Consider the following 18,838-nt stretch of genomic DNA (forward strand, 5'->3'; position numbering starts at 1 on the left):
TATCAAATCAATCTTCTCACCTGCCAAATTAGTACAGAATTCAGGTTATGTTACAGGCTGTCTACACAAACTCCATAAAAAAAGTGCCAACTGTGATGTCACTGCTCTAAGGCAGAATAGCAGCAACATGATCTTTGATATGCTTGCCATCTTACTAATCCTGAACAACACAACTGAAGCCTTCATCGACATTATATTGTGAAACTATGTTGCTCACTAGACCTATATACAGCTGTGATACAACACAAAAATACTGCAGACACTATCCATATAATTTATGACATCACACTTCATTGAAATACTCAGAAAAACACTTTTCAATAAAAATGTTGTTCAACATTCAATTGTGGGTACATAATTACTGAGTGACAGTGACCCATTTGTAAATGCATTAATGTAGCTCTCTTTTTCCCTTTCTCTTTCTCCATTGTGCATAAACATGACATTTTTGCAACTACGGGCAAAACTTTAGTTTGCCTTATCGAGGTATACCCGAGATAAAAAATCTCCAGCCAAAATACTGTGCCGTTCAACTCAATGTCTTAAACAGTGCACAATGTGCAACTGAAGAGTTTATCTGCTGCCACATAATTAACACCACCCCTTCCACATGAACTTTATAAATGGTATAACTTGAGTTTACATTTGAAAGACATTAACAAATAGTTGCAAAACGTAAACCGATAGCAACTTATGTTTTAATGGTATGTTGCAAAGCAGTAGTACCTAAAACAACTTACTCACTGTATATTTGCTTATTTGTTATTCAGTATCTCTGAAATATAACACAAGGTAAAACGTAAAAATTCTTGGTGTAGCAGTGAAACAAGGCTGAAATGGGAAGCAAATCAGTTTTCAATGTAGTCCCTTTAATGGTCAAATATTTTTCCAGTCAGTAGTTTCCATACTGTGGAAATTATGCAAAATCCGATTAAGGATAAGAATGAGTTCTTCACTAAACTCTGTTTCTCTTTCCATCTACAAATTTCTTTAGATGTGGGGTAAGTGAAACACACAGGGTGTCAAATATAGTGAACGGAGTGGATTTTCCAATAATCTGTACTTCCAACTAACATCAACAATAAGCTTTGGTTGATAGGTGCATTATCACGTTGTCATGATTTTTTTTTTTTCAATTTAAATTCAAGCCTTTGGCAGTTATGTTTTTCATTCAGCTAATCCAGAAGACAAGTGCAGTATTTGCTTGCTCTTGTTTAATCCTATGCCAGTGAAGCAATAAGAAAACCCCTCCTAAGAATGGAATTTACTTTGCTTTTCTCCGTGAAATACTACTGTCTCAGGCAAGTGTCACCCCACTCAGTCATCTACTTTCCATCCTGCACATCATTCCTCTCCTGTATAATACTGTTTAAGTTATATGAAGGTTACAATGCATGATCCTTGTGACAACATTGCTTCGAAGTTTAGAACAGAGCATTATCACTACATACAGAAAAATTTGTGTTTTTGATATCTCTCAGTGTTCATGTAAGATTTTAAATAAAGTGCTATAATCTTTCACTGTAAACGAGATGTGATTTTTGATGATTACCTGCAGCAGTAACATCAGAGTAGTAACTGTTACTGTCAAACAGGAAAGTAATTGAGCGTTGAGTCATCAACAGGCACAAAAATATTGAAAGCTTGCTAGCTTTGTGCCAGCTAGTAGACACCAAATGTTGGAGCTGCAGTCCAGTGGGTGGACTAGGGTGGGATGGTGTTATGTTGGTTGAAATGGGTAGAGGGAGAAAAAGATGGGAAGCAGGAAGAGGGGTTGGAGATGGGTAGCTTGTGGCTTGGAGGGAGGTAGCAAGTGTGGAGGAAGGGGCAGCAGCTGCACGAACTAAGCATGTAATACATGGTGTGGCCACAACAAAGATGATGTGGATGTGTAGACTGGGAGGCAGTGTTAGGACAGAGGAAAGGGAAAACTGTTGGTTAGAGATGTGGAGATTGGTGCCACGAGCATGCTGTGCTCAGCTGCATGTTCTCCCACTAGATGGTCAACTTTGTTCTTGACCACAGTTTGGTGGCAGCCATTCTCTCTGATGGACACCTATCTGGTTTTCATGTTGGGGGGGGGGGGGGGGGGAAGAAAGATGTGCTGTGATTGTATCAGATTTGGTACATGACAGGTCTGCTTTCATAGGGGGATAGGATAATCCTGTGAGAGGACTGGAATAGGAAGGCCTGGGTGGATGAATTGGGCAGGTTTTGCACGTGTCACACGGATATGGGGTTGCGAGTGGCATAAGGATGGACCAGGACACTGCGTAGGTTGTGTGGGTGATTAAATACCACTTGAGGAGGAGTAGGGAGGCTCTTGGGTAAGAAGTCCCTCATTCACATGCATAATGGTAGATAATCAAATTATCATGGACTGGGCAGGTTTAGTGACATCTCTGAACAGTCAGAGGGATTGTGTCTGTGGTACAATATCCACAGCCAACGTCTATCTTCAGGAGTTCCAGGAACCTTGGTGATGCAAAACGTTTTTTGATGTGTGTAGACTGTAAAAAATCACTATCAATGGTTACATCAACACCTCAAATTACAACAAAGATTTTGTATTTGTCCCATTCCCCATGCATGACAGAACACATTAGAATGAAATGACATGACATGATATTTACTGACACAAATTAAAATTAACAGAATGCCTGTTATATTACATAACAAAGTTACATATCGTTTGAACCTGGGCTACTAAAACATAACTACTTACGGTCCTGGTGGAAGGTAACCACCTCCATGGACATCCATATTTAAATATTGAAGAATCATTATTGTTGAAGTTTCTAAAATTGTTGCTATTGTACAGGTTGCCAAAAGATATGAAGCAAACTTATGTGAACCATATCGCCTCTCAAATATCCTGAAAAAGAGCAGAAAAAAAGTTAAGAAGTGCTGAAACACAGCTGCTTGACAATAACATTTACATTACGTCCTAGTTGTACAGCTGAAGCAGTTTTAACATTCTCTCAAAGAGGAAAGGACTGATCACTACTCTCACTTTTAAGTAGTTATCTGTAAAGTAATGGAATATTTGAAAAAGAAGAATTACAAAAATCAGCATCTACAAACATATCACAGTTTCTTACTTTTCCATAACTAAAGTTAAATCACTGATTGCACTTCTAGAGAATGCTATGATCTGTTTAAAACTATGACATAACAGAAAGCATTAAATATTATGCCAACTCTTTGTTTTTGGACTTAGTTCAACTGCAGAGACAACAAACACACAAAAACAAACATGTTATATGTAAATCCATTTTTTACAGTGTAATGTAATTGGATAGATAAAAAAATCTATTCACCATACAGTGGCAGAACACACACAAAAAAATGTTATAATGAGGCAAGCTTTCAGAGCCAGTTGCTCCTCCTGGCAGAAAGGCCTGAGGGGAAGGAAGAGTGGTGAAGGAAAAGGATTGAGAGATGTAGGAAAGTGGGTGTATTTCAGAAAAGTCAACCAGAACTACGTGTCAGGGTAGATGAGAAGGAAAGATCTTCCTTCTTTTCTTCTCATCCCGTCATCTCCTCTGATCTGCAGTTCTGGGCGACTTTTTCAAAGTCTACCCCTTTTCTAGACCTCTCCAGTCCTTTTACTTCACCTCTCTTACTTCCCCTTCAACCCTTCTGCCAGAAGAAGCAGCCACTGGGTTCAAAAGCTTGACTTTTATGTGTGTGTGTTATGGCACCATTTTTGCAAGTTAATTTTTTACTATCCAATTACATTACATTATAAATATAGGTTTACATGAATTTTTAACCCTGAGAATGCTACTTTTAATTATTATTTCAACCGCATTTTACAACTGAGTTTCCCCAAAGTTACATAATGTTTGAGAGAGAAAACCACTCATCATCTTTAAGACAAACTGCCAATTGACAGGCACGTAATAAGTAGTGATGAGTATAAAGATTTCAGTCTTCATTTTCCTTCTGGGCACAAAGTTTAAACAAACTTCTGATGCTGCCATGTCACTGGTCCATGTAGCAATCAGGCCAAACATTCCTAGCATATAAAAATGAGATGGAGGGAAAGAAAGCATGTGATTTCACAGATAACACACACCTCACAAAATAGCTGAAGAGCAGATCAGTTTTGTGGCAAGAAAGAGCAAAATGGAGGTAGAGGGGCAGAAGAGAGGAAACAAGTCAAAAATGAGAAACATGGAAGAACTGAGGATGAAGGGAATACAACTAAAGAAAATATAATAAAAATATTTTAATTATGCAAAATATGATATACAATAAAATAATAATGGATAATTAAACTAAATATAAATGACAGGGAAAGTTGGGAAGTTCTGTAGCAAGGAACTGAATTGGAGAATGGACAAATACCTGAGTTGTTTAAGTTTTACAAAGAGATGATTTTTGGATTATGTCATATGGAAGAATATTTACTTTACAAAATTGGGCACAGTAGATTACATAGAAACAAGGTTCCTCTTACACTAAATTCCATTTCCTGCTTTCTGCTGCCAATCGCCCTATATGATGTTCTGCGGCAAGTCCTTTTCAATTGCACCTTTCTTTGGTCTGCCTAGTGGTCTTTCTTCCACAAATAGTAAAATCCATGGATTTCAAAACACTCACTGATGTTCATCCAACCAACTGACATGACCTGCCCATACAAGCTCTTTGGTTCTGATAACGCCTACAATATTTGGACTGTTGTAGATATCATCCAGCTCACAATTATGCTGTATCCTTCATTCCCTTGTGATCTCATCTTGTACCAGATCATTGATCTTCCTTAAGACTTTCCACTCAAAAACAAGAAGATTATTTGTATTTTTTTAGACACTCCATAATTTGCTATGATACATCCATAAAAATTGGAGGTGTGTTTAGTACAGCTGGAGTTTGAAATTCTTAAAAAGAGTGTGATTTAAAAAGCTAACAGAAGTACAACTGGTTTGCGGTTTGAATCCTTAATTTGACTTACATTTCACATGATGTGTCTTCTGTAAATATTACCCCCAGATACCTAAAATTATGAACCCTTCTGTAGAATTATGTTTCAACTACCACTGGCTGGAGTGGGTCTCTTGGATCAGACATTAGTTCTGCTCACTGTCAGGTATCTGGTCTTTGATCCACTGACATGGAGACCAATCTTGCTTGCTGCCACCTCCACGCTGTCACTCATCTGCATTAGTTGTTCCTTAGATATGGACAACACGGCCATGTCGTCAGCAAATGCAAGATGTGATTTTCTCACCTTCCCCCCTCAATCCCTTCGAAATTCTTAGGGAAAGCTTCCTTCATCATCTTTTCAAGCTCCAGATTGAACAATGTTGGTGACACGACATCTCCTTGTCTCAAGGTTTTGTTTATGTTAAAGGTCTCCATGACTTGGCTCCCCATGTTTCACTTTGCCTTTTGTATCAGTGAAACAAACTTACTACACTGACGAGTTTTTTCGGTATTCCAAATTCTGTTAGGCAATCCATCAGGCTCTGCTGGTGAAAACAACCGTATGTCTTCTTAAAATCTATGAAAAGCAAATGAAGGTTTTGTCGTATACCCACGTCTTCTCAGTGAGCTGTCTCAATGTACACTTGTCCGCAATCCAACAGCACTTTCTGAAACCACCTTGATATTCACCAATCACTACTTCTGCAAATGGTTGTATTCTGTCCAATATACAGTTAGCCAACAGGTCGTACACGCGGGTACGGGGAGAAATTCCCGGATTTTTCCCAGATAAAAATACATTTTCCCTTGGATGAAAATACACATTTTCCTGGGTGAAAATATACCTCAGAACTGTAAAACTTAACAATTCCTTAAGTGGTAAAGGTTTTATACAGCACTTCCTGGCACTTTAGGACACTAAACTTAGCAAAAGAAAAAAAAAAAAGTGTTTTGGAAAGATCTGTGATGCACAGCAATATGTACGCTTCATATTTTCATATTACGGAAGAATAAATATGAATTCCACCAAACACTGAAATTGAGATTGCAATGTACTTTTGTCAGCCAATAACAGCTCACGCCACGTTATCTCACCAGCAAATGAAAGCAGATATTCAGAACATAGGACACCTTATGTAGTCAGCCAATAGCTACAATCACTGTTAAGTAGAGCGGATGCACAAATAGCCAAAGTTTATGGTTTACACTAATATATACGTAATATAGCTACAAAAAAAGCTAAGCTTTCATATATTTATTTTTTGAGTGTTATGTTATTCTTCAAGATGTATCAAACATAAATGTGCCAGCAAAATTTTAAATGATGACAAATTTCTTGTCTTCTGAGCCCAAAATTCTTTTAAGTGGTTGGTCCTCGAAGTGTTAAGTTTGGAATGAGATTCAATCACTCTGTGATTTAAGAAATTCATCACACATTTTCACACTTAACATTGCTCATATTGCATACAAGGAAATTTACTTTGAAACTCAACACTTGTCAAAGCAGCATTTGGAATATTTTCCCACGACCTGTTAGAAATATAAACTTTTGTGACGTCATGCTCATCAATAGCAGCTGTTATGAAGTATTACACAGTCTTTGTCCTGAAGCCTTTGACACATTTAGCTGTTGGCGAAGTATTATGTGCACACTGTGTTTGGTTATAAGTTTTACACTGGTGTTTCCCTCTCGTTTATGTTTTATTGCTGCAGTATTATTCTACAGTAGCAGGCTGAAGTAAAATTCTTTGTTAGAGTACAGTCAAAATTACAAAAATTTAACTGAAAAGTAAGACAATGAAAAATTTCCAAAATTCTAAAAGATTCCCATGTTTTTCTCGGATTTCCCAGCTGTCCCATGGCATATATGCTCTGGACAAGATGTTATAGCATATGTTCAGGAGGGCTATTCCTCTGTGGTTGGCGCAGCCCATTTTGTCACCTTTTGTGTCTAGGGCAGGTAATTGCCGTACGCCAATCTTCTGGAATCTCCTCTACAATCCAAATCCTCTTGATAAGCTGGAGAATTCTCTTGTGGAGTCTCTGCTCCAGCCTGAATGACTTCCGCCTGGATTCCATCTTCTCCTGCATTTCAGCAGGAGGTTAAGCTAAATCTACGTGTCAAGAGACTGTAATTCTAAATCTATATCAGGAGTTCATAACTTTAAAAAAAGCTGAGGAACACACTGATGTATTATTTCTATTTGTCAGCAACATTGAACTCAATGGTGTCCTCGACAGACTTTTGCCAGCTATGGTGTCCCTCCTTAAAGAAGTTGAGTCTATGGTACATCTATTGAGCCTCTTTTCCCAAAAAACATTGTTGATCCTCCTTTCTCATTCCTTTGACATACATTCTCTTTGCTCTCCTCAGGATTGTTTGGGTAGTTCCTGCATACTTATCCAAACTGTGCTTTGCCTTGTGCAAAGTCTGTGCCTTGTAGTCAGGCTCTCCTTGGCTCCTCTTCTCTTGGCTATTGGCTACCACCTTAATGCATTCGTTCCTAAACCAAACCTTTTTGCCCCTGATCTGTTTCTTGATAACAGCATTTGCCACCTAATATACAGCATTCTTGACTTCTTTCCACATTTCTTCAGGGTTCTTTTTTGAGTTCTTTTCCTGCTGTGTTTGAGTATCAATGTGGTAGCATTCTACTTGCTTAAGACTGTTTCTCATTTTGGCTGTGAGTTGTACTTTTAGTGTTTTCTACTAGAAAGTGGTCCCTCCCACATTCCACTGTCTTTTTACACAAATCACACAGTTCTTTAGTTTTGTGGCAGTTGCAATGTAATCTATGTGATTAGTTGTTTTACTATCAGGTAACACTCAAGGTCCTCTGTGTATATTATTTTTTGTGCTACTGATGAACAATTGTTATGGCGTCACACTCTGGGTTAAGGCTTGGTGTGAAAATTAGTAGCAGCAGCAGCAATAGCAGTGCTAGGTCTGGTCTCAATAGAGATAAGGTAATTGGTATTTTAGGCATCACTTCTCCCATTGGGTCTGCAACCTTGTTTTTGGCTCAATATATCCTCGTCTTTGTAACTACATTCTTTTTATTATATTTGCTTTAACTGCATCGCAGGATAAATATGTGGTACAAATAACTACATGAGAATGTATGACACACACTTTTACAACACAATATGTTTATAATAATTGAGGAAGGGATACATGGTACCTAGTCAAAAGTTCATGTCTTACACAACATCAGAGGCCAAACCAGCTCTTACCGGTTGGCGTTTTACAAGGTAAACATGTTCCATCACCACATGGGTGAAGTGAATGGCACATGTTGAATATGTTTTCCTGTGTTATTTTAATGTGAAATAATTATTCCCATAACAAATATTCGAATTAAAAGCCTACACATATTAAATTATAAAACATTATTATTTTACAGTAAATGTTATAGGTCAAAAAATGTTTACCTTGATATCTCTCTCTCTCTCTCTCTCTCTCTCTCTCTCACACACACACTTCATTTGCACGTGTGTGAAATAGTGGTCTGTTTTTGCTTTCATCAAATATCTGGGCAGAGCTACGTAATTATATTACACATATTTTTATGTCTACTATTAAGAATTCGTTTACCGTGCATAAAATTCACAAGAATGTTAACTTAGCACGCATGCATGGTCATGTGCAGTATAAAACATATTACTCATATATTAATGATATGAACTACAAGTAACGCTGTTACACGCACAGATGAGAAGGGAATTTTATTTTGAAGTTGGGAGTGGAAAGCAACCCATTCCTTTATATGGCATCCTAAATAGAGGAACATGGAAAAAACATTAATGACAGTAATAACAGAAATGATATCAAACATTACCGAGACAATGGTAATACATAACGTGACACGGCTGTAGGCACTTTCATAAGTCACATTCTTCTGATATTTATGTACAACTTGCAGACCAGCTAACTTTGCAACAATAGCACTATACGTCTACAGTTGGACAACTTGTCTGGTGTAGCTGTAATTTTGTTTACGCGGCAGTATGTTGAATTATGTTTAAAGATTGACAGCAGCATTAGCTAACTGTATCATCACTTTCATATAAATTAAATAATTTAAGCATAAGCAAAACATGCCATTTGCTGGCACACTGCAGTGCCTACAGGCACAAACGGACAGCCTGACTGCAACCCGCTAACAATGAGAGCCCTAAAGCAAGGGTCTGCAGCCACTCATTTGTCAGTACGGTGGTCGCACCAGCCTGCTGCATGTGCAAAAATCTGTACAGCAGTTCCCAAGAACAGCCTTCACATACAGGCAGAAAAAACAGGGCAGGGAACTGTAATTCATGATAGTTCAGCCAAGTTCCAACAAACATTTATAAATTAACCTTCCTTGTGAATCAATGTATCTATTAGCGAAAACCTGATCAAAATCTTTACAGAAATTCCTGGGATTAACCCATATATGCGTAGAAGGAGGTGCCAGGGGACTTTAATTTATAGCATGTATAGAAGGAGATTGTATGTATTTGTAGATTCTTTCATGTGGCTCAATGTCCTGGTGTAAGTCTTCAACTGGACATCATTTTGGTGATTTGTGTCTCCCTAGCTAGTTATCCAACTGGGAAAAGGGAACCTATAGTTTAATACGGAATCCAAAGTTTTGTTTGTGGTGCATCTCTGTATCATTGAGAGGTGACAGCTCAGTTAGAAAATAAAGAAAAAGGTTTCTGGTCCAGCCAGGATTCGATCCGACGATGTTTCCATTACCAAGCACACACTTTAACTCTAGACTACCAAACCCAACTTTGATTTTACTCTTGTAAATAACACCTACAGTTTAACATGGATACCAAACTCTGTTCTGCAACTGGTGAATGTCCACATCATCATTGAGCGTGAACACTAGGTTAAAATGGCAGCAAAAAATATGTGGTCCAACTGGGATTTTATCTTGCATCCTATGGGTTTTCAGACATGTGCTTTTCCACCAGACCAGGCCTAAATGATACTGCTCAAACTTTGCTGTTGTCTGTAGTTGCAGCGGCTGTATTGTCAGATGGCATTGCCATCATTTTCACAGTAGCAGCAACCTTTAATTCATCACTATACAGTCAATTTCCACAAAATATTTATAAAATTGTATACGCAACCTTCCTCATGAATCAACCTGTCACACCTGAATCAAAATCCCTACAGTAGTTCCTGAGATTAGCCCACGGACACAGACAGAAGAGAAAAGGGAAGAAGAGAAGCCTGTTACTAATACTTTACATAATATTATCTGTAATTTATGTGATTTTGCCCAGATATTTGACAATAACAAAGAATCAACAGTATGTGCAATGCACCATACCAGGTGTGTAATTAGGAAAATGGCATCTGACAACAAATCCCACGTGACATGATTGTCCATCATTGCATACACACAAATGAAATGAATACCAAACATAGTGTTGCTGTATGAGAAAGCAATGGTAGCAAGGTCATTGACAATGTCGTCATTTGTTACATTAAGGGTTGCTCAGTGTCAGAATTATGCAAGAGCTAGAACCCAATAACTCAAGTAAGCAGTCCCAAAACTCTACAAAGCACACTTTAAATACCACTGCATGTCAAGTTTCAGGAACACCTTTTAATCAATAATCCAAAAAAATCATTAAAAAGCAATGCCCACAGCTACTCTTGTGTAAAATGTTTTGTAGTGACAGCAGAAGCATACTTAAAATGTGTGTGTGTGCGCCATAACATACTACTGTTACAACCTCTACAGTAATGTACAGACAAGAAACACGTCCTCCTGCAAAAGCCACCAAGGAACTCTTCTCCCATTGTCCCATACTAAAAAAACAAAAATGACAAATTAAAAAGTGTTTTTGAAACTTTGACATATGTGATGGTGTGCTTTGTAGCATGCTTCCTTGTGGTATTGGGTTTTTGTTCTTGCATAATTCTGACATTGAGCCATCCTTAACATGACAACTGACAAGTCTATCCGTGATACTACTACCATTATTCTATCTTACTGCAGTGCTTTCTTCAGGTCCACTTAATCTGCATGTGTGTGAAATGATAGTTTGTTTTTGTTTTCATTGAATATCTGGGCAGAGCTACGTAATTATATTACACACACATTTATGTCCACTATTAAGAATTCATTTATTGCACATAAAATTCACAAGAATGTTAACTTAGCACAATACCTACCACCATTTCATATTGTGTATTATCATTGTCAGTACTGTCAAGTATCATTTCTGCTATTACTGTCATTGTTTATGTGAGCATCTATTTCAAATGTCAATATAAAGGATTTCTTTCCTCTCCCTAGCTCAAAAAAATATCCTCAGACGTATAAGGCCAACCACTGCTTTTGCCTTTACAAAGACATCCTGTTTTCTTAAACATCTATACGTAATCATAAATGGAGCTTTGTTAAATGTGGTCATTAATTTCCAAAACACTGCGGTTGTGGACTCATTCTAGCAGAGCTCTCATCACGCAAATTGCCTTCTCCATTGGTCTAGAAGGCATGTAGCTGGAGATTACTTACTTACTTACTTACTTACTCACTCTCTCTCTCACTCTCTCTCTCTCTCTCTCTCACACACACACACACACACCTTGAGTTGCTGTACCGATGTATATAATCATATAATGCCTTACCTCAATAGGAACAATTTTCACAATCTCTTGAAAGTATCTACATAAGTTTGAATAATCCCATATATGTAACACCACTACTTATAATTTATGTAATTAATATTGCAGTAATATGTTTTCTACTGCACAAGTATTAATTGCTGTATTTTTTTCTATTGTACTATAGACATAGCATTATGTGAGTCAAGCCACAGATTTTTTGATGCACATTAGTATTTACTGTAAAGTAATTAAGTGCATTAAAACAATGTGTGTGTGGCCAGTAATTATAATATTTATGGTGGGAATAATTGTTTCACATTACAATGATATGATAAATCATTTTCAATGTCTACATCTATACTCAGGGTGTATACATGGACAAGGAAAAAAAAATTCCAGGATTTATCCCGGATTTCCCGGTTAAAAATACACTTTCTCCCGGGTGAAAACGTACTTTTTTCTGTTAACTGTATAACCTATCAGTCCTTTGAATGATTATGGTTTTATACATGGGCGTAGAATTTCCTGGCGCTTTAGAAAATGTAACATAGGGGGGAAAAAACACGTTTTGGAAAAATCTTTGATGTGCAGCAACATGTACGCTGCATATTTTCGTATTAGTAAAGTATAAATTCGAATTCCACCAAACACCGCATGTTACTTTCCGAAGCATTGAAATCGATACTGTGATACGCTTTTGTAAGCCAGTCGTAGTTCATGGCACGTGATCTCGTCAGCCGATGACAGGGTATTCAGAGCTTAGGACACGTGATGTAGTCAGCCAATAGCAACATCACTGTTAAGTAGCGCGAACACAGAGACAGAAAAAGCTAATGGTTTAAATTAATATACACAGTGTCGCTACACGAAACGCAAGGCTTTCACATATAATATTGGTCTGTAAGATTAATATGCTGCAAGAGAAGCTAAGCTTTCACATACAATGTTGGCCTTTTATGCGCGTATTACAATTTAAGATGCATCACCCAAATGTGCTAGTGAAATTTTTAATAACGACATAAATGTCTGATCTTCTGGGCTCAAAACTGATCTAAACGGCTCGTCATCAAAGAGTTGATTTTTAAATGAGAGTAAAACGCTCTGTGATTTAAGAAATTCATTGTACATTCTCGCACATAGTTCAACTTGCGTAAAGGGAAATTTACTTTGATGGTAACGCTTTTCAAACCACCATTCGGAATATTTTCCCGTGACCTGTTAGAAATAGGTTCGTTTCCGCAGTTGCCAGAGACCGCCAGATGACAGGCGTCACCGCGCTTGCGCAGCTATGATGTCGCAAGAAGCCCATTAAAAGATGTTACATTATGTCATAGAAAAAGCAAGACATCAGAGGATACTCCAAGAGCATCGGAAATTCGTGACCCATACTAAAATGTGCACATTCGTATGTCCAGATTCCCAGTGAAGTAGGCCATGACCTGATATTAAGCGTATCAATGTGGTTTTTGGGATGTAAATTTTCTTGGAGTACCAGTACTGTGTTATCTCATGTATGGTTTTTTTATTGTCATAATGCCATACATACTAGAACTTGAAAACATGCACTTGTAATGCAGGAACAGTGTGTGGAATTAAACACTTCATTTCAAAAATATCGTCTGCCTCAGCGGAAAAGATTAATAAAAGAAAATTTCTTTAGCAAACCGACAAAAATAACTTCATTGTTCTGCAAGGCAATTAATGCTTGAGTCAGAAAGGTGGAAATTAAAAAAAAATCTGCAACTAACAACAAATTTTAGCCTTCCTTAATTATGTGAATGTATTTTAATTCATTTGCTAGCTCCCGGCCACAGAAATCTGTTTTGTTTTCATTTGACGTGAGAGCAGTAAACGAAGAGGAAACAGCAAAATCACTAAAAGTAAACAAGGGTCACGTGGTGGCTACCCACTTCCCCACTTTAACTCAGACTACCCTGCACATCAGCCCCGGGATCTACGATATTTGCGAACTGGGTCAATACTAAAAAAATCGAATTTTCAAAAATATGTTCATCTTGAAGCGCATATCTTTCTGAAAAGTCTGAAACATAAAACATATGTGTTTGAGAAAATGTTAAGACATATTATTTTGTCTTAAGTGTGCCAAAGTGCAGTGCCACGCCTCTTCATAAAGCATTCTTTTATCGCACGTCACTGTATTTCCCTCTGTGGAATTGTAACGTGTATATTTTGTAATGGATGCCATCAAACCACATTCAGGACAGTGGAAATTAAAATGTCTTGTGGTGCCTCTCCTGCTTACAGTCGGCCGGTTTGACATCCTGTCCCTCCTCTTTTAAAAAAAGATCTTCAGAAAATTTGCACTCTTTGTTCCCTATCAGCTAACAACTTACTGCTTTGTTTGACATCAAATTAAATATACAATACATAAACCCAGTAAAGACATGAGATAAGCAAGACAATACAAATTTCTTCAACCCTTAGCTCCTAGAATTTTTCTCTCTCTAATCTTGCTACAGCTTTACATGGCATGCTTTCCTTTCTGCGAAAGAATCTATTACCTCATCGAAGTTCGTCAAACGTTTTGCTATATGAGAAATCGAAAAGTCATTATCTAATACTGAAAAAGCTGTTAAGACAAATAATACCCAAGACTGGTGTGGTTTCACGATCTGATTACGTCTATTTTGTCACAGTCTGCCAGATAAAACAGAATAGGCTTTTGTAATATTGCAGCAAATTTGTAACACACACCAAATAAACGAGACTGTTTTCGCACAAATGGCCATTTTTTATAACGCAATGGAATATAATTCACGAAGTACCAATATAAAATGCATATTAGGCCTACTACAAGTAAAAATCTTTACGCTAGGAAGCAGTTTCACACTTCATTCATACGCTCCAGTTTCTCAAGCATGAGCTCCAAAAGTGATCGTACGAAATTTTTATAAAAACTTGGAATCGTCATATTGTTTCATGTCCCCGTTTCTTCTCCTTCCTCGTTCTAACAAACAGTCTTGTTATTACTAATTCTATAATTATTCCTGCCAGTGTCAAAGCTTATTCGCAGGTTAACTTCACTAACTCTACGGGAACCACCGGTTTAGTTATCCCACGATTATTCTCCGGTTAGGCGTTGTTACATGTTCGTACGATGCGTTTTCCGCGCTTCTTCCAGAATAGGCATTTTCCGCGCTTCTTCCAGAATAGAACTTAAAGCAGCTACTAGCCGGGGACTGTACAACTGGCCGTTACTAGTATAGTGATCAGGCCAAAAATTTTCTGTCAAAATTTCATTTTCTTTGATACACCGAGAAGGTAGTACGTAATCTTTCTTACCTGTTGTTCGTTTATTTCCACTCCTGTAGTCTGAATCTACAGATGTCGCTAATCATTCGCAAACCCAATCAGACAGCGGTTGGCCTTCATCTGTTCGGCCTTAACTCCGCTCAGCTCATATAGCCCCTTTTGTTTGTAGAAAAGTTTGTTTCTACATGCGACGAGGATTCCCCTGACAGAGAAATCATGTACACTACGCACGCATTCACAAGTCAACTTACGATTCATTCAGAAATCAACTTCGAATGTGTTCAAAAACCGACAGGGATGCGTTTCAAAGTCATATGAATAATCAATAGACTGATGTGCGCTGGATGCTAGTCGCTTTGTGAAACAAGGATTTTTCCCCTCAAGAATATGAATTTAACCCCCCCCCCCCTTTTCTAGATTTGGGCCTGCTGCGCATGCATGAATCTGACAGATCGGGCGCTCCAGTAAAATTTTTACCGGTAATATCTAGCTGCTTGCTGCGACTGCTTACACAACCAACAGCCCATTTCTGTAGCCAGAAGCGGGAGAAGGTACTACTCAACTACGCATGTGCATGATCCCGCTCGTAACTGCTAAAACGAATCTAATGCAAATAGTTGTGACATCATGCTCATCGGAGGCAATTTGTTGTTAGGAAGCATTGCATAGTCTTCCTAAAGCCTCTGACATCTTTTGCTGTTGGCAGACGCATTAATGAGCACTGTGTTTTGTCGCTGTATATGGTGCATTTCCTTTACAATTTAAATTTTATTTTCGTTTTTTCTCTTCTTCATGTTTTATTGCTGCAATATTATTCTGCAGTAGCGGGATACAGTAATATCCTTTGTTAGAGTATCGGTTCTTACCAATCAAAATTACAAAAATTTAACTGAAAACAAAAGCAATGAAAAATTCCCAGAATTCTAAAAAATTCCCGGGTTTTTCTTGGTTTCCTCACGGATGAAAAAATTCCCGGGTTTTTCCCGGATCTCCCGGGTCGTATGCACCCTGATACTCTAAAAATCACCATGAACTGCACTGCAGAAGATACATCTCGTTGTATCAGTTATTGGGGCTTCTTCCTGTTCCATTCACATAGGGAGTGTGGGAAGAATGAACGGCTGAATGCCTCTGCGAGTGCTGTAATTATTCTAGTTGTGTCCTCACGACCCCTATGTTAGCGATAAGTAGGACATTGCATATTTTTAGAGCCATTGTTTAAAGCCAGTTCTTGAAACTGCGTTAGTAGACTTTCTCAGGAGAGTTTATGCCCTCCTTCAAGAGTCTGCCAGTTCAGTTTCTTTAGCATATCTGTGCCACTGTCCCATGACTCGAGGATCAATCCATACCAAGTGGTCCAAGAAAAAATAATTGGCTGCCTGACTATCTCAGAAAAAAAATATATTTGCTGGGTGAATCCCCCAAATGTTTAGTATTCTCAAAAATATTTAAAATTTTATTGTTTATTATTTTGAAATGTTGGTCATATTTGTTCCAGGCCTCATGTGTTTTTTTGTATTTGCAAGCATCTACATTTTTCACAATTTTCAGTAGTGGATTGTCCTATGCCTTTCAGATGAAATGCATTTAGTTCAACACACTCTGGGCTACAAATTAACATTATCACTTAGCTGAATGTATTCTGTAATATATTTTTTATAGTTCAAAGTCATCAGCCACAAATTAAAAAACTCAATTTTTGAACAGCAGTTTTCCAAAGAAAGATTAATTTCTCAGATTTAATATTTTTTCTGCTATTACACTGTATAGTATAGTTACTTTTTATAGAGTATCAATGGTAAGTAGCTTACACTTTTAAAAAATTACACTATTTTAAAAAATGGATGTTTTTTAATTTTCCATTTTGTGGCCTGCAATATTTTTATTGGGTGACCAGATAAAAGTCTGAATATTTCTCAGTCAATAGACCTTTATGATATCAAACTTCAGTATAAATTTCAACTTTGAGATTCAATTGGAAGTTATGGAAAAATTACAAACACGAGTAAAAATACGTTTTTTTAACATCTGCGATATCTAGGCTTATGGAATAAAATATATTAGTTACAGTATATAATTTAATCATATCTATGATAACTCACTTTTTTTATAGAAAATACACCTACTAATTACATTACATTGTTCTCTTGTTATTTGTTTTTAGTACATCGCTCATTGAACATTTGAAAAATTTATTCACTCAGTTTGGGTGTTAGATCATAAGTTCGCCTGGACACAGTTGTAAATTCCATGGGAGACAGCTTCCTTAGTACATTTTTAAGTGGCATCCAAACTTGATCCTACTCATTTTTTAAAAAAGTGATGTCCTTGGTCCTGGAGGGTGATAAAATACAACACGTACATCTTGGTTTTGACAGTCAATATTATCAACTTCGCCAATCCACCACTGTTCATTGTAAACACAAGCCACTATGTCTTAATTTTGAAGAACCAGTTGTACAAGTTTTCCACACTGATGAAGTTCACTATCAGGCGAAGTTGATGTGATCTTCCACTTCAGTAAGTTGTGTGAATGGGATACAAAACAATGAAAAGATCAAGTGCCTTTAATCTTCTGACAAGTGTTGTACCTTTCCTTCAAGACACTGTCAGACTTCTTGTATTTCCTCACATTGTACAAAAACGTAAGTAATTCCTTTGATATGGTTTTTACCCAATTCAAACATTTCTTGATATGTTATGATTGTCATCGGTCCACTGCAGACTTGCTTTTGTGACAGCTCACTTTGTTGTACCCCCAACACCATCACAAGCATTCTTCCCATGGCATGATGTGAAAAATGCCATTCTACATAAAACCCAAAATCATCTTTATGAAAGGAGATGTTAATAATTTTTTTTTGTTTTATACTGACCTGCTGCCCCATCCGAAAAGAAAATTAGTTTTTTTATGGAAGGGTGGTGCTGTTTAATGTAGTTTGTTAATTTTAGTTGAAAAATGTGCACTGCTGTAGTCTTGTGTTCAAGGTAGTCACTTTATGATGCACAAGCTGTGGCTCATTAGTTTATCTTCATCTTTACAATAGACTACAAATGGATGAACTGTGGCCTGTTTGTTTACCCAGAGGTGTCTCTGTGCTTCATCTTAAACAACAAAGGAATAATTTTCCAAAAAGTCAGCAAGAACTAAGCATTCATCAGCTGCCAAGGTCTGCTTTGTCTTTCAAAAATTTACTTTGAGCTTTTGCAACAAAATGATGCATTTTCATATTTTCAAGGTTAACCACCAAGACTTCAAAAAACTCTTCATGCTTTTATGACTGTCACCATTTCAGTTCTGTCTTGTGTCACCCATTGTTTGTATTTTATATTGTCAGGCATCAAATCGTCATCTTCAGATTCTTCAATCAAGTCAAGGAAGGCTTGTTTGCCTGGGCAATCTTCACATTGTCCCTTGATCATAGAATTGTAACTGCCAATACTGCGTACTGTAACTTCCAAACGGTCTTTATAGTCAACTCTAAGATTGGCCCCATCTATCATCAACTTTATGTTCTGATGATACAAACATTATGGGTGCCAGATGCCCCTGCAACAATACACCATCTTCATCTCAACTCGAAAAACTTTGATCTTCCAATTTTAATGTCAGGATTTTCTTTTTTAAATTCAATGAATAGTGCATTTAAATTACACAATATTAATCATTTTTGTCTTTCAATCTTAGAACCATTTTCTTTCACAGAAACACATTCTCTTTTACCAGACATCAAACAGCTGTTATTGTCATTGTCATAATACTTAATAACTTTAGTAATGCTGGTAAAATTCTGTGTTCTTTTACTAATTGCCTTGTCAACTTAACAAGACACTCTGACACATTAAATTCATCACTAACTTTTGATCAACTCCAAGAATTTGGCAGTAAACTGATAATCTTAATTCTATCTACTTTGTTTGAAGTACTGCATTTAATTTTTCTATGTTGTATTTTGAAATGAAAGTTCCAAATTCTTTTTGATTGTAGCTGCCACTTTCTCAATTTTTGTATTCAAGGCA

General features: G+C 37.2%; 1 protein-coding gene across 2 annotated transcripts in view; it reads right to left on the reverse strand.

The window, feature by feature from the left end:
• Window positions 1-18,838, reverse strand: part of LOC126234621 (uncharacterized) — a 55,665-nt gene that overhangs the window by 29,414 nt on the left and 7,413 nt on the right. For both annotated transcript variants that reach the window (XM_049943350.1, XM_049943349.1), the window contains exon 4: window positions 2,726-2,875. In XM_049943350.1, the coding sequence (XP_049799307.1) occupies window positions 2,726-2,875 (150 nt within the window). The remainder of the gene's footprint in view (window positions 1-2,725; window positions 2,876-18,838) is intronic.

Source organism: Schistocerca nitens, chromosome 2 (genome assembly GCF_023898315.1).
Source record: "Schistocerca nitens isolate TAMUIC-IGC-003100 chromosome 2, iqSchNite1.1, whole genome shotgun sequence".
NCBI classification, from domain to species: Eukaryota; Metazoa; Arthropoda; class Insecta; order Orthoptera; family Acrididae; genus Schistocerca; species Schistocerca nitens.